The following is a 22,508-nucleotide window of genomic DNA, read 5'->3' as shown; positions in this document are numbered from 1 at the left end:
TGCTTTGCAAGCCCCGTTGGGGATCGAGGGTGTAGCTCTTCCCTTGACATCGGGAATCCGGTCCCAAACAAGCTCCACACGGCGTATGGAATTCGAGGCGCCACAGGGTGGCGTTGTAGAGCCGTATATCACGGCAGCTGTACATTTCCGCCTCCTGGTCAGGAGCACATTTGAAAAGTTAGTTAGCTTTTGAAGTCGAACTCGCCTTGGTCGGGTAGCTAAGACGAAAGAAGAACCGAGACTTTTAGTCTTTGACTACTTCACTGACTGGTACTTTGAATGAAAGTGAACCAGCCGTGTCTCTCCTGAGACGTGACGGCATATTATCGCCATCATCCTTGCCACAGGTGGTGGCTGACGCAACTTCTCCTATATGCATATGCTCCTGTGGTCTCTCTGACACAACTCTTCTGTTTCGGAGATGATCTATTCAAAAACAGGGCTATACCAAATATCATTGGTCTATATACAAGATGATCATCTATATGACGCTTGGCAGGACGCAATGATTGGCCAAAGCTAGGCTGTTGACAGGTTCACATGCTTCAGCCACAGCGGCGGGGAAATACAGTATGTATGTATTGTACAAGTATGTAACAGCGGCTCAGACCAGCGATAAGCACGGGGGAAAATCCTGACAGACAAACTGACCTCATTTCCGCAGTTTTCTTGCGTAGAAGTAGAATCACAAGTCGACGCTACGTGGCCGGTGCCACTTCACGAAGCGAAGAGTGACGCCAGCGAGATGTCAACTGAGCTTTCAAGATTCAAGGCGGCAAAATTCCCCATGTTCTATCCTTGTGTTAAGGACGGATCGTTGGGCACAAGCCAGCCACGTGTGGCGCCGAGGCCGAAGACCATCTTCCACTATTCTATTCAGGGACTCCAGCGTAGCGGGTTGGCGGAGTCTCGACCTGGCTATTGCCATTTCCATGCTATGGAGTCAAGGACGCTCATGGCCTTCTTGGTTTAGTGTCTGTTGTTCCGGCTCTTTGGTACGGCATACGACTTACATGTTAGCTTGCTTTACGGCTCTTTACGAATGATGGTGCTCACCTAAAATGTGCGAATGCCGCCATGACCCTTGCAATGGCCACAACAAAGGCGTTGCGTTGGAGGGACCACTTGGGACCAATCAAACGAGCCGGCCAAGGATGCTGGTAACGGCCCAGGATCTCGACCCTTTCCTTGGGGCTTCGAGCTGCTGTTTGCATTGCCGAACGACACACCAATTGAATACGAGTAGATCTACGGGATTCTGATTCAATTTTGCATGTTCAATATCCATCTCGCCTCGCCGCCGATCCCACGAGGTTGAGATTTGCCCATGCTTGTCGTCAAAGCTACGCACCACTTGTCTCCGTCCAACCAATGAGATCCAATCGCGCGCCAATCGACGTGTCCCAGAGCAGCCTCGCGCAGTGATCGACAGTGGCGGCTGTGGCTGAAGTTGCGAACTTGCCACCGTGGGGGACCGTCGAGACCGTTGAAGAAATGTACTGTCGCCACAGTTGCAGATTTGTCGCCTTGATTTTGTCACGCCACTGCTGAGCGGCTTGCGTTGGGCTTACGAAGACACGCCAAACGGGATCTACGTTCCGCCTCGGTACAAGTCAGCTCGTTCTTTTTTTTGCTGGGCTGGGCAAGACGAAATTTTCTGGCCGTATTTCCCAATTTAAGAGGGCGGAGACTTTTTGGTTACCGGCGGTGAATTTGGCTCGCGATTGGCCCTCTGGCCGCCGGAGGTAATGCTCCTGCTGCGAGCTTGGCCGCAAATGGGAAAACTTTTTTGCTGGCTGCTTTTTTTCGAGCTTTCGAGGGGGCTGACGATTACCTAACCGGGCAGAACAGAAGCGCCTTCACGTTTGAATCTACCAAGTAGACGAGTCGTGCTCGGAGTACTCCGTAGTATGTATAATGGTCTTGGACCGAGGCCATTCAGCTTCAGATATTTAAATGTGGCTTTATGTGTAGAGGACACCAGTTCAAGTGGCCTTTTAGAAGTGTGTCTTGAGGTTCCTCTTGAAATCTATTCTCGAGATATAAGTCTGGCTAGGAGTATTTGCTACCTTTAATATTGTTCTCGTAACATGGCCACCTAAGTACGAGTAGAGGGTAAATCAACTGTTTCTTATAACGGCCGAATGATGGATACCTTTCTCATAATACACCGATATTCATTGGTCCGATTCTTTCACTTCCCCTTAGTGTTGTTGAGCGATAGCTCCTTCAATACTGCCATTGTTCATGCTGATGGGAAGAGCGAGTTGGATATCACATCCACTTCACCATGTACCTCTTCCCAATGATTTCTTGATATCATATGAAGAGGTTAGACTGACCAGTTGATGTGGAGATCGTTTAAGGCAGAAGTGAACGGACTCGGGGAGAACCCCGTGAGGCGAACTACCGCTGATTACATGAACTACATTGTCAAAATTTTGACCTACATTTCAGTTTTTTGACTCCTTTTGTATTATACTTCTCAATTGGTGTCGTTAAAGCCCCACTGACCATTTAGGAAGTGGCTTCTCTAGTTGTTGATAGGCAGATTGGTGTGCTTCACATGTTACATACCCGGACCTCATCTCCGGCCTGGAGCCTGCTGATACAACACAGGCATTGGCACAAATGGTGCCACGCAGCTGACATGACTCTGCCCTCGCTGACTGGCTATCCAATGGGATTGAGTAGACCGCGGAGTGAATGAGTCGAAATCAGGGGCTGGCTAGTGTTGCAAAAGGCCCATCCAGGATGACGATGTACTCGTGGATACTTGTTCATTGATGCCCAAACTTGAGCAGACGACAACTTGCTGCTTCTTTTCTATGGTGTCGGGATTGCAAAATCTGCCTAAGGGGCGGAGATTGCTGACAGGTAATGTAGCAGTGTCCGGTCCGAGAATCCGCAGCTTGAACCAACATGCTATGTTCTACTGTACCGAGTCTTCTATAGCATTCTTTACGAATCGTGATACATGAATGTAGAAAGATACTAATGGACTTTCGTGGCTTTAGAAATACTCGGGTATCGCTAAGAGGCGAGGCTGTCACAATGAAAACTCGCTATTGATGGTAAAACGATGCCATCGCAGCTGTAGCGGTGAATCACATTTTCTTGGGACGCAGATTCTCAACCGCTATGCGCCGCTGCAGATGGGCTAAGAGGGGTAGCCCTGGCTTTTGGACTATAAACCAGGATTGCAGTTGACGCTAGAGATGTATGCTGCCCAACAGTTTGCCTATATGGAGCTGTGAATGACTTTGGCTGCGGAATTTCGCACTCACTGAATGTATCTGTGGATCACCTTCGTAATGAGAATTTTGCATTACTTTTGCGGATTTGCGGAAGACTGAATATGAGATGGCTCTTGGTGGACAGGGAGCGGAGAACATTATGCAGGTTCGCCGGAGTCACATTTATGCCGCGGCCACTCCTTTCATTCCAACATGAGGGGTTCCCGCCCATCAATGGCGAGGGATTTTTGGGGTTTACGGAGCCTTGGACATGATAAGTTGCAAGTGATGATTGTGAAATAGTGCGATGAAGGGAGTGGAAAGATACCAACGTGTTTTCGTCCCCCACGCTGCATGGAGGTCTTGTCCGACGCATCTATGGTGTGATGGATATTACGAGATGATTACTTGAAGACGGTGTACTATCAAGAAAAGGGAATTATTTAGAGATTATTAATTGTGTGTGTAGCGCTCATATTCATCTGACATTACACAGCTCTCCGTTCCGCGATCACAGAGAGTGATTTTGCGAACCTATGTGACTATGCCATAAGTGGTTGAGACTCGCTATTGTAGTAGTTTTTCCGGCGGAATTCAGTTCCATATACTAGCGAAAATATTATCGGAAGATGTTTATATATCTAGTGAATGTGCTCAGCTTTTGCAACATATGTCGGGGGCGAGAATAGGTTGAAGTGATGTAGAGACTTTTCTATGATGTGGGTAACGGCATAAACGTTCATCGGTTATTTTAACAATCCATTGTTGAACATATGAGGAAAATGACATACTATTTTCAAGTTGTTCAGAAGCGATTAATTGTTAATACATACTATGAGGGAGAATCTTTTCCGGAGCGCGCAATGGATACTCCGAGATGTGGATACCAAATCGCCGTGTCCGGGCCGGAGACGGCCCCGCAAGAGATGGATGGTTATGGTGAGAGAAGCAAAGCAATTTTTTTTACCAAGGTGGTATAATATACTGTTAGATATTTCACAACATGGATTTGGGAAGATAATTGGCAACTTGATGGGGAGTGTAGAAACACTGAGTAGCATCGTTGTGAGGAAAAGTGTTGCATTGTGGTACGTTGGTGGTAGCAACAAGAAACGACAATTGCCATTTTTTTTTTTGGACTGTTCCCGTCATATCATTATTGTACTGCACGTAACTCTTCCCCCAATTGTTGGATCTATTCATACATTCTTTCTTCTTTGTAATCGGTCTCTAAGCTGTTGGTAAACATGCACCGCCTACCCGGGAATTTATCTAGACTTGGCACCGCCTATGGTTCATTTTCCAAAGTTGTATTTGTGATAATATGGAAGCATTATGTCTTTCCAAGAGGTGTGAAAGAAATGAATTGCTATTTAGTGGATTTGTATAGAGAGAGGTGATGGCGACAAGACACAGTGGATGGAGTCGCGAATGAGAAAGCATGGAAGCGAATAGAGAGCTTATCACAAGTTATGTTCCTGGGCTGAGATGTAAGCATCATCATAGTTTTACAGCTTGAAGAGAAGGTACTTTGGTATTTTGACAGCTTCATATTCGATGATAGTCGCGGTGTGAGTTGCCTATCTCGGAGCACACATAACAGTTGTAGGTGTATGTCATTATTTATCGGCTCATTGTCCTTCAAGATTTAATGGGCTTAGACTTACGGCTTTTATCGGCTGTGAAACCAACTGTGAGAGCAAAGGCAAGACGGACAATACTGACAATGTATGCAATAAAGGGGAAAGTTAATGTCCATGTCTTGAAGTCTAGCGTAATGGTTGTCATGAGGTCGTGAGACTTGCTTGCCACCTGTTACAAAAGAGAAAATGACCATAGAGATGGAGCTTGAGCAAAAGCGGGATTGGGATGGCGAGAACGATGAAATTTGTAATGATGTTGCATATGCCAGCAACGAGAACGAGAGCACCATAGTTGACGCAATGTCCTCCAGGGATGGTCGGATTTCACCCATATACAATAGGACGTACTGAAAGACGAAAGCACGGGAAATGACTCAATGTGCCCTAAAGACCCCGCCAGCTATGAGACACTAATGAAAACTCTGCGAAAAAAATTGAGCGGTACATGCTTAGAATACTGAATTTGAGAAAGGCTATGCAGACACACTAGAGGCTTTCGTTGATGATGTTGATCTGCCAAGAGGAGAGACATTGAAACTCAAGAATTTTCACATCCTGTTGTCGTAATTCGAGGCTGTTATGTAATATGAGGATGCTTCTTGACTCACAACTTGGAGCATTCGTTCATGGTCAGCATAACAAGGATAACATGTCGACCCTCTCCATACTTGACCGTGATGGCGAAGCAATTATCGAAGACGGCAAAATTAAGCTACGAGACGGAAATGGATTCAGAAAATACTCTCTACAGCCTCATGATTCTTGCTTTTTCAGGCTTCCATTATTCCCTAATTATGTACTGACCATACTACGGTAGTTGTAGACTTGCAGCGACAAATTCACCCAATCAAAAAGTATGCACCAAGATTTCTCTGAAGCTCGGACTTGGTGATGAACCGCGACAAGAATCGGAGGATAATTAAGACTAGAGAAGCGGGACCGCATATCACTGTGCAGGCGACAATATTTGGCCCTAGATTATTGTCAATATGCGCCTCCGTATCGGCAATCTCTGCCGCAGCCGCGGCATCTATACAGATGCCTTTTGGAGTCTGTCTCATTCCAGCTCGTGACTTTGCACAATGAAGCGATTGGACAAAAAGAGAAACATAGAGATGAAAAGAGTGGACAACATCACGTCTCTACAATCTTACCGAACGCAATGAGGCTCGCTCTTTTGGAGGGTGTTGTTGATTTGAGGATGTTTAGGGAAGGGCTACATCCCGTTGCCAACACGCATGTAGGGTTAATTGGCACTTCACCTGCAGACTCTATTAAGAACAGCTATTAGCCCGAGATGTCGAGAGGTATTCAGGCAAGCAGCACTACTATCTGTGTCTCAAGGAAAACAGACATGGTGAAGGAAGTGGGGGAATCCTTGGGCAAATTCCAATCCGTGTATTTGAGCGGACTACCCAGTAGTCTCGCCAATGGCCCGGATGTTATAGAGAAACAATTGGTGTTCTCATATCCGAAAGCTCTGATCCTGTTAATAAGGGAACGACAGATCGCTATCTGTCGATTCGAATGGCTGATACTGACGACAGATAGGAGCAGACGAAAGGCCCAAGGACTGATAATGCGGGCACGGGATGGTCAGGTACAGGTACATGTTCTGTATAGCGCTACTAGGCTCTAGCACAGAAGGATCGGCCACTAAAGCAAAGCACTTTGAGGACTAGACCTGTTCAAGACCAAAGAGGAATATCCTAAACGTTTTCCTATGACTGCTCCACCACGGGTCGCTGGTGGCGGCCTTCGTCAACCAACGCTTTCATGAGCACAAGACTAGGTTCGTTGCCTGTAATTGGATTAATATCCATCATTTAGTTTGGTGGGATTCTCCGGGAGCCTCGGCCCGAAAGGTTTTAGCTTGGTTCTCATGGCCAACATACTCCGTATACGAAGCATGTAGAGTGTTGGTTGCTAGATTTACAAGCAAGTGGGTGGAACTATATGGGTCAAAGGATTTTCATATCCATTTTCTTCCATAGTCTCCGATATTTGTCTCTAACGACAGGATTCTTGTATTTACCCCTCTTTTTGTCTTGGCCTATCAGAAGTAACGGACCCTAGACTCTGTTGGCTTTTAATCTCGCCGATTTATGTTCTATCCGGTGTAGGATCGCGACTGTAAAACGAAATGCCCGGTGCCCGCTTATCAACGAGTCTTTGCATTCTACTTACGGCGCCTACCGGTGGTAGTCGAGAAGTTCAAACAATTTACACTGGATAGAAGCAGTGTCTTGCGTGGAGATGCTCATCAACTGTCTGGTTGATCCGATGCAACAATTAGAACTGCCACCGACTTTCTGAAATTAAAAAGAAGGATGATGCATGGTAAGGGTATTTAGAAAGGATTCCATTATACTGACATCAGGTGATTCTGTGCTTGGCGTTGTTGGTTCTTCCTCTGGCCAATATTGCCTCACTTGCTCTCGGAACAGTACTAACAATACGACCTTCTCTCACCTTCCATTGACCTATCCTGCCATTAGTACGTACAATGGCCGAGTGAATTTGTAATTGGGCATCTAAGGTCATTACTATGCCTGAGTGATAGCATAGATGGAGGAATGTTGTTATGTTGTGTTGGATCGGGAGGTGCTTCTTTGTATGCGTGGTTCAAGCAAATAATACCTCTCTTTTAACCTTCTCAACTCAGAATACAGCCGTTTTGGAACCGTATAGCTCTGGTTGCAAGCTTAGTCTTTCTATTCATCGACAAATGTGAAGTTATTGCAACCCTCTTGTGCGATTATCGCCTAATACGTAAAATCAACTCGCCCTACAACTCACATAATGGAACAACCATATCATGGCTGCTACCATCAACGTAGCGATGTAACTACCTCAGAGTCTCTTCATCAATTCCCCGAGCCCTCATCAACTCTAAACTGGCAGCCTCCAGTTACCGGCGCTTCATCACGACCCTTTGATACATTGGAGAATTTCTTCAAGCTACTTAGTGACAGTGGCTCACCTATCAACCGCGAGCATTGGGCTATATCACTCGCTTTGCAAATCAACTTCAAGGCTTCTATTGTGGACCCTATTCCGTATATACGACGTGCTTGGATCCTTACCGGCAAACTCCATCCGACAATGACCGGCTCAGTTGTTGAAGATGCGGACGAAGTCGCAAATTCGCGTCTTGTTGTACACCCTTTCGATGCTGATGCTTGGGTATCCAAGACCTTTATAATACATAACACAGAAAACAGTATAGTCACTGGGAGCAATGATGGGAAGGATACCGCGATGTCAGCATCACATGCAAACAATTTGTTTGGAAGTATGCTTCGCAATGGCACTCCTACATGTCACTGGTTGCCCACCACTCAGCAGCTGCTCTTACGTTCTGCGCACTGGCGTATCGACGGCATTGGCATGCTTATGCTTGCCCACAGCTTGTTATCTTCTTTGGCGTCCGTTCTACGAAATGGCTTGGATTGTGACCTGAAGTCGTATGACTCACTGGCGGGCAGCGGATCCCTTACTAGAAGTCTGGATGATCTTGTCAACGCCTACGTGGACGAAAGTTCTACACCAGGGCACATCAAAGATGCCGCAGACGGATTTGTCAACGAGTATATCCGCGGAGTGCCTACTGTTGGTCTACCTACATTGCCTGGCTCTGAAACAGTCTCACCGGGCGATACCGGGCGAGAAACTTTGCGAATTGAAGTCTCTACAACTGCTGCCATCATCTCGGCATGTCGAGTTCGTAAAGTCAGCATCAGCAGTGCCGTCCATGCTGCCATTATTCGTGCCACGGCCACATACCCGCAGCATCCACTCGCCGTGAGCTACGCCGCTTTCTTCCCAGTCGACATGCGCAGGCGCTTACCCAAGCCATACGACGGTCCGGATTATGCTGTGGGCGTCTTTTCCTCAGGTCTCCCAATCTGCGTCCACGATGTGCTCGGGGACACCAAGGGCCGGGGCCCCAAGAGTTACGAAGAGATAGTCCAACAGCTAGCCTCGGCATATAAGAAGGATCTTTCACGCTTGGCCTACGATGTTGATGGGAACCCCATAACCATGCTCGAAATAATTGCGCCTTATGTGCGGCGCACTACGAAGCTCTTCACCACACCTCTTCCTCCCGGGCTGCCGCCGATACAGAATCCAGACATGAGCAGCCTCGGGAATGTGGAGACATATATCCAACGTTCATATGGTGGCAACGGGGAAGGGTTTGAAGTGGCTGACTTTTGGCTTGGCACGCAGATGCTGTCCCGGTCAGTGCAGTGCCATGTATGGAGCTTTAGGGGCGAGCTGAATATTGCGGGGTGCTTCAATGTGAGCTTTTACGAGGGCAAATTTGTGAAGGAGTTTCTAGACAGGGTAAAATTTGAGCTGTTGGCTGGTTTGGAGGTTGATTGGAGCCTGGGGTTGGATAGGAGAGGAAGGGAATAGATCAATGCAGTAGAAGTTACATGGAAATAGCACAAACAAGGATCAAGCTACTCTATCATACCACTTAAACTTTGGCCTATTAACGATAGAAAGAGCTCAATACTATGGAGTGTGGATAGGCCTTCGTCTTTAATTCCCCAATTGATGCAATATCGCCGGGGCTATCCACAACTATATTGTCTTGAATGGAAGACTGCGGTATCAAGAACGGCTCAATTAATTCAAACCGCACCTACCGCTGTGTAGTCTGTGCTCTTAGCAACTTCCTCCCAATCTTCGCAAATCTTGATCGTCTCTTCGCACTTTGCCTTGATCCTCTCCCAGCCGTCCGTTCCCAAGGGTACTCTCAGAGGGATTTGCTTCCCCGAAGCCATGCCCGTGCCCCTTACAAGCTCAATCATCCGCATAGCAGCTTTATCGGCGTCACCAGGCTCATTTCCAACGAGTGAGGCTTCAAACTGCCGGACCCCAGCATTGAATTGAGCGTAGTCTGGGATGCGAGGCTCGACATGGTTGATGTTGGAAAAGACTTTTGTGCGGAAGTACCCGGGCTCTACAATGAGGATCTTAATACCCGGGGAGAAGATGGCCAGTTCTTTGGCGAGACACTCAACAGCACCTATATTTGGTTATGGTTAGCGTGTGCACGGTCCGTAAATATCAGCGAACAGCCTAACTGGTGTAGTTTCGGATGGAATATTGGTTGTGATTTGGGCTTGGTTGGCAAAGAAATAGTGTCTCTTAGTGCACCGTGCTCGTTTAAGCAAGTCGTGTGAAACGGGCATAAGGGGATCAAACGGATCATCCCACCTCCTGAGCTCTTAGGTGAAGAACTAGATTTGCCACATACCTGATAAAGCAAATTTGGCAGCACAATAGCTTCCAGCACTGGGATCGGCATGCCATGCCGCTTGAGAGCCTACATAAAGAAGCGTTCCCTTGCCCTTTTCCCGGAGGCGAGGGAGGATAGCACGGGTGATGTTGAGTGGCCCATGGAAGTTGACTTTGAAAGAGGAGTCCATATCTTCTTGCCTAACCAGGTTCCAGGATGTAAGGATCGATCAGTATAAGTTTCACATGAGAAGGTGTACGGGGTGGGTGTATAGGACGACAAGCCATGATAAGAAAAATGGTAATACGAGTATGCAAGTTGCCAATGAGGAGAGTCTTCAAAGCCTGGGATGGATGCCCACCTACGTTAACTCCTCAATTGCTCCGCTGACGATGAAGCCGGCATTGTTGACCAGGATATCGATACCCCCGGGATAAATATCCCAAGCTTCGTCAATTTTAGACTGGATTTCGGTGGCGGGCGCCGTGACATCAAGGCTGAGAATCGATGCTCCAGTCTCTTTGAGATGGGCGAGCTTCGTATCGGCATTGCGACCTGTAGCTATAACATTATCACCAGCGGCGCGGAGCTGACGAACTAGGATCTCGCCGAATCCGCTAGAGCAGCCGGTGATGAACCATGTTAAAACTGCCATCATTTATAGAGATATAATTTGTCTTTTTGGTAGTTTTCCTAGGAAGAAGGCAGGTGTAGCGTATGCGGTATTGTATACACTTATGCGTGTGAGCACTGGCTGGATGTAACGACCTTGGACAGTTCTAGGTCTGAATATTGTCAGTGAGATTGGCGCAGACTGGTTGACCGATCATGCGGGGAGATTCTTTTGATAGGTTCAATAATTTTGACTGCGTTTCCTTTTTCCTCTCCCTCCTTATTTTTGTACTGTACATACGGGTTGCAGTAATGGCATAGGCTTACGAGATTCTGATAAAGCGGAGAGGGGATTCCAAGGGCTGTGGAGGGGTGATTTGTGATCACGAAAGATGATCGACAACGGAAAAAGAGCCCACCCAGCGCATGAAATCTATCAGATTTCTAAAGGTTTATACTGGTTAATAGCAAACGTATTATTAATTCTGTTGGTAATAGAGCAATATTAAGGGCGACGTGGAAAGAGGGGAGACTAGGGGCTCATATTGATCCGGTTGGAGCCAACAATTGCCAAGTGGCATTGTTAAAACTGTTGGTTGTCTCAAGAAGGAGAAAGTCAGCTGAGAGTAGTAAAACCGGTGCTAGACGTGCTATCATGCAGAGACTTTTTGTCCCCGCGCCTTTTCTTTTCATCTCGCATGTTACATGTAGATGTACATGCCCTAAAACCGCGTGGGACGTCCAGGGCATACAAGACTAAGGGGTGCGAGATGTTACTCCGTCTTGCCTATTCGGAATTCGCTTGCCCAGGCAGTCCCTTAGTTTAGGATGTGCGCCCTTGGAAGACCCATATAATTCCTTTGAGCTACGGGGTGTGTTGTTGGTCCCCTGCCCTACAGTCACGTCTGGTGAGTTTGTGAGGCTTAGTCTTGCTTCCACCACGGCATAAAGCGAAAGTTCGCGGGATTTCTTGGCAGTGATTTCTTTCTCTGCGTGCCATTTCCGAATTCTTTTGTGAGATGAACTACATATTCAGTCGAGTGGCGAGAGTCCGAGAGCTACTAATTGAAAAGCGAATCAGAACACAACACAGCGGAATGAACTTGGCTGGGGCCCTCGCTGGACCAGTTCAATTATCCGCTCTCATGCATGATGCCTACTAGTCGAGCGATACGCAGGTACAGACTATACATAGGTATACAGTAACATGGAGCGTTTTGGCTACAGTTTCGATATAACATAGCTGCAACGGAATCGATGCGGGAAAGTTCAAATTTCGTAGCGAGGCATAATCTAGTGTGGCTTGAGGCGGAAAAGGCGAATGATGGCTCTAAATAGGTGGCACCTGTACGGAGTAATACTTGCCAATGGACTGGATTCTCTCGGCCGTATGGCAATGGGTCTGCGGTCATGCGAAATGTGTAAGCATTTTAAAAAGCGCTCTTGATGGCATGCAGTTGCTACTGCATTCAAGTTAAGGTGCATCGCAGATCCACGAGACAGTGGTGAGAAGCCTTAATTGTCACCTATGGAATTGCATTTATGAGACGATCCCCGTTGAAACGCACCAAAAGGAGTAGCTCATGCATGCAGTTGTCTTGCTGTCCTTTCTTGGGTGGGTTTGATCACAACTCTGACTGAGAGCGTACGGCCCAAGCTGGAAAAGGGCCGACGCTCAGACATGCAAATCGAAGCTAGGACCTCCACGTGTATTCGGCGGCCATAACAGTTCAAAGAATAGAAATATGTGGTTGGCTTTACAGCCAAATACAAGGTAAATGTGTGATTTGTAGCTGTGATATAGCGGCCGTGTTCTCCAGCTGCTGTTATTTCTGATCCAGATGATGGCGGATGCAATAGCAGCTGCCTGTGGCTTCCTGTGAGACCTAGGCAGGGTGGCCACAGAGATACCAAAGCTTAATCGGCCGTAGGGATGTCTATAAATTAGCTACAACCTAGACTATAGCCTTCAGTTGTAGAACATCGTCTCAGAAATTTGTGAACGATGCAGTGTATTGTGGCTCGGCTCAGCTCGGCAGAGTTGGTAAGATACCAAGCCGGGTTTTCAGCAACTCCTCATCCTTTGTCATTGGTTCCCGCGGTTACCTCTCCGAATGTTCGAGTTGGATATTAATTAGCGCTTCTATCACCAACAATTGCAACGACTGAGAGCTAAAACATCCATACTAGGAAACGCTTATACCAACACGACCTCACTTGGCTCAACTGAATCAAAAATTGCTTGCACCTTCGGATTTGCGCCATCAAAAACACCGATCCTTCGAAATCGCTGCTCCTCGTCCACCAACCGCAGCACCAGACCGGTCTGGATCTTATTCCCGGCAACTTTCTCTTTGAATAGAAGAAAGAAAACAAACTGTCCGTCATAGAGTTCAACTGGTTCAATCTCGTCTAGGAAAATAGTAGGGGGACGTGGATCATCAGACTCCAAGAATAGCTCAGTAGGGTGTATTTCGCCTTCCCTGGATGGCGAGACTCGCCAGGTTGGATTTCCGATGTATTGCATGTGGACTCGCTTCGATGTCCTGTTTCCTCGGTGTTTATAGTCTCCAATCGCGAGTTTGCCCCAAAGTCTCATCTCCCAACTGGAGGCGCGAGACATGTCGATGGATGTGTAGTCGATTGATACACTGCGTACTTCAACGAGTATCTGGTCATGTTGCACGCTATGCCCGCACCTGGAGTAATCAACAGGGCCATCGATAGACATCCAAGACCAGCTTGGCACTTTAAGCGCTTTATGCCTATTAGAGGGCTTCACAGCTACCCATAGAAGTTCGAACGGCAAGAATATCTTCCATAGTCCAGCCAAGTAATCTCCGAGATGCGGTCTCAACAGCGAAATTATACCAGAAAAAGCGGCGGCTCGGTCTTCAGTCTTAGTGAATGACATGCCGCAGTATGCCTGGACAAGTCTCGCCCAATATGTAAATGGATGGTAAGTTATGAGTTTCCATCTTAAGCTGAGCTCTTCATATAGAGAAAGGTGATTTAAATATCGGTTTGCATCTTTCAAAGCAATGCCTGTTTCTTTGCCCAATATTTTAAAGCCGAGAGTATTTATATCAAGCTCGCCTGAATACGCCCGAGGGAACTCAATCCAACGAGGAGCCGTCATTGAGCTTACATAGTGATGGACATTTGATGCAACCTTCTCTAGGGCAGAAGATGTGAGAATAGTGCGCTTCCCACCATTGCTGAAGCTTCTATATTTTGTTACAGGATGGTAATCTTCCAAAATAGAAGCTGGCATTCCATTTGGAAAGATTTCCGAAGCTCTGAGTTCGTCGCAGTGCCAGTACAGCTGCTCGCGGCAACAGTGTAAAACCCTAGGTGCCAACAGAACTTCTTGTAATACCCAACCGCGAGTGTACAAAATATGATGCCTGAACACATCCGAGCCACCGACCAGATACTGACTCTGGTCTGGAATGTCATCGAATGGCTCCGGTTGAATGGCGCGGGGATCTCTGATACAAAAGCATCCCTTGGAAGAATCTGTGCCATCGGTTGCGGCAATATTGCCGATGGAGTTCTTATATACTTGACCCATACGAGCCGCTTCCCGCAACCAGTCGTCCCAGTCATCCTGTACAATGCATAAGGAGTCGATCCACAGATATGAGCAGCCCAGTCGTTTTGTCATTTGTGCAGCTTGTAGAAATGTCGTTGGTAGTTGCTTTGTGTCAATTTTTTGCTGAAACGCAGTGAGTGTTGCTTTTACTAGTCTTAGTGGACTACCTCCACCCCAGCAGTGACTTAAAGTCATATATGGAACTGCCGCCAATTGTTTTGTAGAACAATGGAGCCGCAGTTGGATATTCTCGCCATCTGACTGGACAAACAAAAGTCTAGTGGGCTTGAACGGTACATCTGTAAGACTTGTATTGCGGCAATGAGCGTGATTCATCCTACAGGTCTGAAACCACTCGATAGCTTGCTGCAAAGACGTGTATGATCCTGTGTTATTAGACAATGGCTGAGATGCAATGTCGCTGGCTTTCAGCGAGGCCAGCTTGAAACTACATCTTGCTTTGGAATAGTCACCTCTTGATTCTTCAGATATGATGGTGAATCCGAGAATAGAAGCTTCCCATGATGTAACAGGTCTCCAAAACATGATATATCCGAGGAAATCGCGCTTCACTCCCCTTCTTTGCTCCCAAACGGTGGAACAGACACGGCAGCCGGCTTTGACCGACGTAGCGAGAGAGCGAAAAGTCCAATGATGAGTGCCATGAGAATCTTGACGCCCTTCAAGGGCTTTAATTACAGTGCGACAACAAAGTCCGCAAAATCGAATAGGTGGGTCATTAATCTTCAAAGGGCCTGCCGGAGAAAGATATATGTCGTCGTGCTCTTGTGCGATAAAGAGAACCATGAAAATGGTTGTGGAATGGGGTAGAACGAAGTACCCTATTCTCGCAAAATGCTCAAGGAAAGGAGATAACGTAGCTGTGGATCTAGAGATACTATAGAGCCATCCAATCCAGAGACTCAGCAATACATAAAGACAAGATGACCAGCTTGTGTTGTGTCGTAAGTTGGCGAGCTCGGTATTAGCTGTCCAATCCCGCTTACCCCCAACAGCAAGCTGCACCAAGACGGCGAGTAAAGCTGTCCCATAGAAAAAGGCACAGTGATTCAGGAACTCATATTCGAAGACCCAAAGCCCGTATGCCGCAAATGCACCCCACCATGTGAGGTTGACAAGGCCATTCATAACTTGTAGAAAAGTTCGCCGGCCGCGACCTCTTGTTCTAAATAGCACTAGCCATATCATTTTGAACACTGAAACGATAATCCTGGACTTGTTTTCGTTGATCAAGACCTTTCTCAGAGCTAACAGGGCTGGTCGACTTGTTTTGGGTCGGCAATACCACGCCCAGGTATATGTGGCTATGATGCCGCATATATGCATGCTTGTCCAGAACGTATTGGCAAAGTACCTATTCTGAGGATCGTGGAATCCTTTCGCTCCGGCAACGAATTTGAGAATCGCAACATAGTCTGAGAAAATTTGCAACATGATGGCACGCGGATGCCAAAAGAGAAGGGACTTGAGTTGCACAAATGCATTTAGGTGATGCATAGAGAAAAGTGACTGAGGAGAATGTCTGAGAAAAGAAATATGAAACAGCCCTAAATGTGAGAGATACCACGTGGTAGGCGTTTTCGATGCCAAGATCGATAGTTTGAGCTGTGATCCAGCCTTATCATGTAGCTCAGCTCAACTGGCTGATGAGAGCGTGGCTATGGTAAAGCGAGCTGAAAGAGGGGTATTGCCGTGGTACTGCATTGGCTGCGTTGTCCAGTTGAGAAAGGGAAACCATGATAACATGATGCCGTGTTCAGGATTTAATAGAGGATTGAAGCAGAGTAAAGGTAAATGTTGGCCATCAAGGGCTTAATAGAAATAGATTGGATTGTCCTTTAACAGTTTAAGATTTGATGTAGCCATAACACCAGATGTAGATCTAGGACAGGAATTGGCCCCAACGACAGCACCTTTAATTCATAGCCCTAAAGCTGCTCTCATTTTCGCTATTCAGTCTACCATAGTTTATTTATAGCCTCTACTCCGATCAATTTCTCCAATGCGGGCAGCGTAATAAGAGAATGTCAGAGTTTTGAGATAGGTAGCGACGTCAACCGATCCGGGTCGTGAGATTTTCATATTCTAAAATTGAGCAGAGCAACGTCAAGAAACAAGTCTTCGTGGCGCAGTTGGCTAGCGCGTCAGTCTCATATTCTCAATATGATCCAAATAACCAGTTTGGGCTATCTGAAGGTCGTGAGTTCGAGCCTCACCGAGGACATTCTTTTTGCCATTTCTTTCTTTTTACAACCCAATTTATTTTCTAGATTGCTTTGCTTAAGGCGAAGATACGGGCCCTCTGAATAAAGAAAAAGGTGATATTGTCCAGCATTGTCAATGCCCACCCTACTGCCTTTGCCAAAAATTAATGGCCATCCATGCCCCCACCACGTCCAACACTTCGCTGAATCTTGCCTAGACTTAGCCAATTGTCAAGGCATATTAAGATTTAATTCCACTCCAACTCAGGCAATTCCGAAAAGGCCTTTGCCATGAAATTATCCTTGCGATCGAGGTGGATCTTCGGAATACTCGCTTGGGCCTGAACAATTGAAGGACACATTGCTCATCTCAGCTGCTGGTGGGAGACCATCGGTAGGCGATGTATCCCCAGACGCCTATCTCGGAACGATTTGCCTACTGAAGCTCAAGTTAGTACATGATTTACATATTGATCGTGAGCAGGGCCCCATAAGCTTCGATATGTATTATTTCCAATCTCAGATAGCTCTTTTACTTTGTGATCGTCGAGTAGGGGCATCGGCTCAAGCATATATGAACGCTATCCAATACGCACCTGAGATGAAGAGCCGCCACCGGGGCTGAATTTTTTGGCGTAATACTTTGCTTTGTCCTTCAAAGATGGTGCAGGTATTTCTGGTTGTGTTTTCTCGTAGCATCTGTCGCACATTACATCTGAGATGTTGTCGGGAGCCTGGGTCCGCTCGCCGCATGTTTGATGAGCGATAGCCACCTTTCTGCAGGGAACTACGTTGCATTGCATAGTTTGAAAGCATATGAGGCACCGGGTAACAATGACTAGACACATTGTTGATTAAATCTTGGCCGGATTAGCTAATTGATCGAGATGTGAGATTTGTTTCTTGGGAGTTTTATTGCACAGCGTTGGCGGGACTGCAAAATCTGGTTCTACTGATATGTTTCTATTGATAAAAAGCGATCGACACTCATTATTTTATAGTATATTTCTCTGAGAGAGTTTTAATCGTGAATGAAGGAAAATCGGCTGTTTTGTGCATCATGGCTCATGATTTGGTGCTGCTGACAGTCACGACCTCTTCTTTTGTACCACATTGTGATTCAAAGCTCATCAGTGCACGCATATTCGAGCAGGAGACTTTTTTATACAACTGAATGGGTGCCAAGTAGTTCCCATTGCGGGGTTATTGTGGTTGGAATTCCGAAACTTTGACGTTTGACAACTAGACGTCGCAAAGAGAGTGAGTGGACTGTCAGTATGCAGTGGACGTTACACTGGCCAGTTAGGATGAAGAATAAACTCTCAAGCCATAATTTACAGTACATCTGCAAGCTTAATCATGCAGAATCTCAATAGTGCATTCATTCATCACCAAGTGGGAACAGTACATTTCAGGAACTGGAGACGTCCGTTGTTGTTTAGTGCGGACCTTGCAAGTCACATGTTTTCACAAAATCACTGGATATGCAGTAGTAAACGAATTTATATCAATGAACTATTTAGAAAGATAGATTACTGATAAAATAGATATTATGGATATTAAGCTTATGCATTTGATACATCCCACTTCATATAACGCTGCTTTCCCTCCCGCTGCCAGCTTAATGCTTTGTCCTCACTCAGTCGTGGAGAAATTATTTCAAGGACCAAATGTGCCGAAGGCTTCACTTTTATGATGCTTACCATGGGGCCATACATATATGCCTTCGAGTATGTTAATCGCTATTACCAAGTAAGAAGAATATTAAGGGTATTCTAAACCAACTATATATATGTATATATTTCGCTAGAGGTCATAAGAAGGCAAGGCCTGTGAGATGGCTCTCAAATATCCAATGTGTATTACAATGTAACATTGTCAGATATCAAATACTAATTTGAGCTAGCCATGAGTGAAAGTTTTATGATAGACTATGTTGTGAAGGTGTGGCCGCATCAGCTGTTGCATCTAGCTTAGGCTCGATGTTGTCTGAGGCATTGTTATTTGAATCAGAAATCTAATGCATCAGATTGATCACCAATGTAACGGTTAACCATGTTTGACAAATATTGAGACTGTCAGGGAGTGTCTTGTAGTCTATACTGATCTAGTGTCCTCATTTATTTACGTCAAGTTAATACCAAATGCAGCATATTAGACCCCACTAAAAATATGATCCGTCGGCCTGTATATTACTTATTTAGTTGAAGTACTAATAGCTACGGGTCGACAGCCACTCGATATTATATTGGATGTTATTGGTCGCCTGATGGTGCATCTTATTTAGCAGATGAATCTCAAGTGTACCTACAGTCAGAGGAACATAATAATTAATTTAATTATTTTTTAAATAATTGGAGCTCTCGTGGAGAAGAGGACGCACTCGCTTCGTAAAACTCACGAAGCAAGCTGCGCCTATTTCTAGAAGTAATAACCCACAAGACCTCATTTGGCGATGATGTCTCATATCCTGCCGCGTTGGATCAGCATATAGCATCCGGCTCTCACTCATATTGTGAGGAAGATCCTCCACTTACCGAATGTTTTTACCCACTTGAATCGGCCCGCTTTCGCAAGGGAAGATGGGTTGTATCTCACTTACGTCGATACTTTAGCAGAGAAACAAAATCTTCCAGTAGATAATGATGTAATTGTCATATGGAGAGGCCCCGAACATGTAATACTGCATTAATCAAAGTGGCATGCCAGCTATATATCCTCATCTCATTTTTTATGCTCGCTTCTTTGGAAGCTTCGAGCGGTAAGCACCACATACTTGTCTTCTGGTTCTCAAAACGGAGTCCATCCGACGTGGCAATGCTCCCATACAGAACTAGAGCTCCAAAAGTTTGTAGGAGATTCTAGCAATTGTCTATCTATAGAGATGGCGACCAGGATTCACGCTTCCTTCAGCTGTCAGGCGTGTGTGGGCCGGCCGCCCCCTATTCATTCACCATAAGACACCCAATAACGACACATCTGAGACGATAAATATATCAAGCAAACTCGTCCTCAACTATGAGCCGCCACACTTAAGTGAAGGTTGATATGTGTTATTTCTCCGATTTCGGCAGCTGAAATTTTTGCAGTCTCATCAAGACTGCATTTGATGTGGCTGGGAACCAGACGACAGTGCACATCTCTACGGCAGTTTTGTATATCAGTGTGAGCACCGATTCACACGGATTATGCCCTACTTTTCTTGCAGTGTCTTACGTGTTGTATGATCGGAATTTGGCAGCGATCGGTGTAATAGCTTTGCTTAAAGCCTGGAAGGGTAGGTCTTGGTTCGGTTGTCATTGCCTATCTCTGCATTCGCATTTGCGGCATGAAGATTATATTTCTGGATCCAATGCAGACAACACCATTTGAAGCCCCGTTTGTTTGAGCGGCGAATTTAATAGTCTATCAGGAATAACTTCCCAGGCACGCAGAAGGTCAACTCTCGAATATGGCATGAATCATAATACTTTCGCTTTTAAAAGATGGTCCCAACTGGACTGATGTAACCGGCCAGTAGTGATGCTAGGAGAGCTAGGAATTCTGCCACACATAATTAAGATTGGTATGTTGACTCAAAGCACTGTGTAGCTGGTGTGTCGTATACATGTCTCTTATGTGGAAGATTATTCCACAGTCTAGGCACACGATGCCAGAGAGCAGGTTAAGGAAGCTGGTCAATACGTGCATTCGCATACAACTCTGCTCTAAATGAAGTATCTGACACGGTGAGACTATCGAACCAATAGATGCACGGTACATCTAACTGGTTTGGCACAGCCTTGGAGAGTGGCGTTCGATCACTCATTGCTACTGTCTAGGATTCAAGCCCGATTCTGCAGTATCTGGTGCTATTTTGAAGCCCGAGACATGTTCGATGTAGCGCGACTATGCGTTGGTATTTGATTCAGATCTCATGTGGTGTAGATGCGGCAGAACAAAATGTGGTGCAAGTTGGGCAGACTATATGAGAGCTGGCAGCTTTACCACTTGCTCGGTAAGTTTCAGTCCCAAAGCCACATGGTGGTTGCATTGATGAATACTCACATATATCTGACCACGAATGAGGATCGATTGAGTCTGTGATGAACCATGATTAATATTTGACTTCGATGCAGCCCAGCGTGAAACACAGATCGCATATGGTAGCAACCACTTCGCCGCCTACAGGCACCACCATTAATCATCCAACTCTTTCATTCAGCTAAATAATCCTGCAGCTGTCCTTTTTACCATATAAAGCGTTGATAGATGGTGTCTTACTAACAGCTGCACCAGTTTCTCTTGTCAGGATTATTATAAGTTCGCGCCTCGATTATCATAGTTGTTTCATTTAATCACCAGAATTGTCAACGTCTGATCAGCAATAATCGCATGACAACTCTACAGCTATAGATCAAAGCACACCATGTCACCCAGTAAATTAACAATTGCCAATGTTACAGCATTGTGAATAATACTGGCGCATTTTTTTTCCCCACCCAGCCCTATTCAGTTATATACCACTAGTATAATAGAGATCGATAAGTTTATTAATAGACGATGTTGAAATCTTGGGGGGCGATTGCGTATTCATCTTTTCCCCCAGTACCAGACCGCCATAAAATGGTTTTCTTTTTCTTTGTTATTCTCTTTGTAACTATGTGTGAGTCCGTGGCAGACCTAGCATGTCTTGAGGTCTCTGGAACTCCCATACGATAGTATTTTGTACCTCAACCACAATCCAAATTACGACATTTAAATATGCATAACCCGCATATGCTGTATAACATATGGTGCATATCAGACTTTCTTCGACATAGTACCATACAATGCAAAGATGCAAGGATGTGTAAAAAGTTCGAGGAAGGATTCAATGCAGCTCTTCCTAGAGCGCTCGCAAAATGTACGACAGACTTCATACAGGGAGTTTTTAAGTCATCTCTCAGAGCACTCGAATGAGCTTCTGACTGATTCCACTTGCCAGAAATCGTCCAGTATATAACTTTCACATAAAGGAGATAAATATAGGAAAATAAGGGTAATTCCGAGATTCGCTCACAGAGCCAGGCGCATGTATGATCAAGTAGGCTAAGGTATCTAATAAAGACCACGATCAAGGTTCATGCGGTGAGGTTGGAATTGTGTTTTCCGAAATTTGATGCTGCTGATGTCTCTCACATGCAGATGAGCGGCCGCATTCAAACCTCCACCTGATAGTCCAAGGTCGTATACTGAAACATGGTAGGGGGCGACCGTTAAAGCCGATGCGGATGCTTTCATCCGGTGTAATTTTGAACAAGACAAGCTCTAAAATGAGACATTGGGATTGTAACCAAAGCGGCAAGGAGCCTACCGTACTCGTACGAGTTCGGGATTGCGTTCCAGTACAAGCAGGCCCAGCAAGAAACATCTATTCCCCTACAGGCAAAGCAGCTGTCGTTCATCGTAACAATCGCCACCTCACCCGTCTTGACATTACGTGAGCACTGAGAGGCTGTCTTGGACCCCATGTCTTTTATGAACCTACCACATCCATACCACAGAGATGCGGGCTGGGTTTCAACAAAGGAAGGGGGAGGGCGAGACGGAATTCCTTTGCCTCGTTGAGCTCATACCCAGGTTTCTCAACCCGCAAAAGTCATCATCAGTGTGGCCTGATGACTTTTCGCGACACCGTCCACGGCATGTAAGTCCCGGAAACGCCATCGACGCTTCCCACGTAATATCTCTGGCGGCAGTTGTCAGACAAGGGAGCTGGTTTCCGGAATAGGCAAAGTTGGTGCTACCGTGCTTGCCGCGGTACCCTCCAAACTGGCGTCTGACGGGATGGTGGAGGAGCTGGACAGGGCTACTGTGACACCAACCTCTCCTTTTGCCTGCATATGTGTCAGTTGAGAGTTAAAAACGCCTCTTCTGATGCGAGATTCAGGTTGCAGAGAAGCCACTGGCCTAGATTGACTC

General features: G+C 46.1%; 4 protein-coding genes across 4 annotated transcripts; 1 reads left to right on the top strand and 3 right to left on the bottom strand.

The window, feature by feature from the left end:
- Positions 1–7,795: 7,795 nt before the first annotated feature.
- Positions 7,796–9,262, top strand: TRIVIDRAFT_116435 (uncharacterized protein; the record flags this gene model as incomplete). The annotated part of the gene is made up of 2 exons (XM_014097639.1): positions 7,796–8,102; positions 8,148–9,262. Coding segments are annotated over 2 exons (1,422 nt in total), but the record flags the coding sequence as incomplete, so codon positions are not given.
- Positions 9,263–9,353: 91 nt separating this feature from the next.
- TRIVIDRAFT_213849 (uncharacterized protein) lies at positions 9,354–10,788 on the bottom strand (the record flags this gene model as incomplete). Its single annotated transcript, XM_014097638.1, has 3 exons — positions 9,354–9,920; positions 10,152–10,333; positions 10,499–10,788. 3 exons carry the CDS (start codon positions 10,786–10,788, stop codon positions 9,523–9,525), a joined length of 870 nt encoding a protein of 289 aa, XP_013953113.1.
- Positions 10,789–13,455: 2,667 nt separating this feature from the next.
- TRIVIDRAFT_157620 (uncharacterized protein) lies at positions 13,456–14,886 on the bottom strand (the record flags this gene model as incomplete). The annotated part of the gene is made up of 2 exons (XM_014097637.1): positions 13,456–13,736; positions 13,959–14,886. Coding segments are annotated over 2 exons (1,209 nt in total), but the record flags the coding sequence as incomplete, so codon positions are not given.
- Positions 14,887–17,011: 2,125 nt separating this feature from the next.
- On the bottom strand, positions 17,012–17,368 carry TRIVIDRAFT_43519 (uncharacterized protein; the record flags this gene model as incomplete). The annotated part of the gene is given in 2 exon segments (XM_014097636.1): positions 17,012–17,146; positions 17,162–17,368. 2 exon segments carry the CDS (start codon positions 17,366–17,368, stop codon positions 17,012–17,014), a joined length of 342 nt encoding a protein of 113 aa, XP_013953111.1.
- Positions 17,369–22,508: the final 5,140 nt, after the last annotated feature.

The sequence above is a fragment of the Trichoderma virens genome (genome assembly GCF_000170995.1).
Source record: "Trichoderma virens Gv29-8 chromosome Unknown TRIVIscaffold_85, whole genome shotgun sequence".
NCBI classification, from domain to species: domain Eukaryota; kingdom Fungi; phylum Ascomycota; class Sordariomycetes; order Hypocreales; family Hypocreaceae; genus Trichoderma; species Trichoderma virens.
The sequence above is the reverse complement of the archived record's forward strand: the minus strand, read 5'-3'. Positions and strand labels throughout refer to the sequence as shown.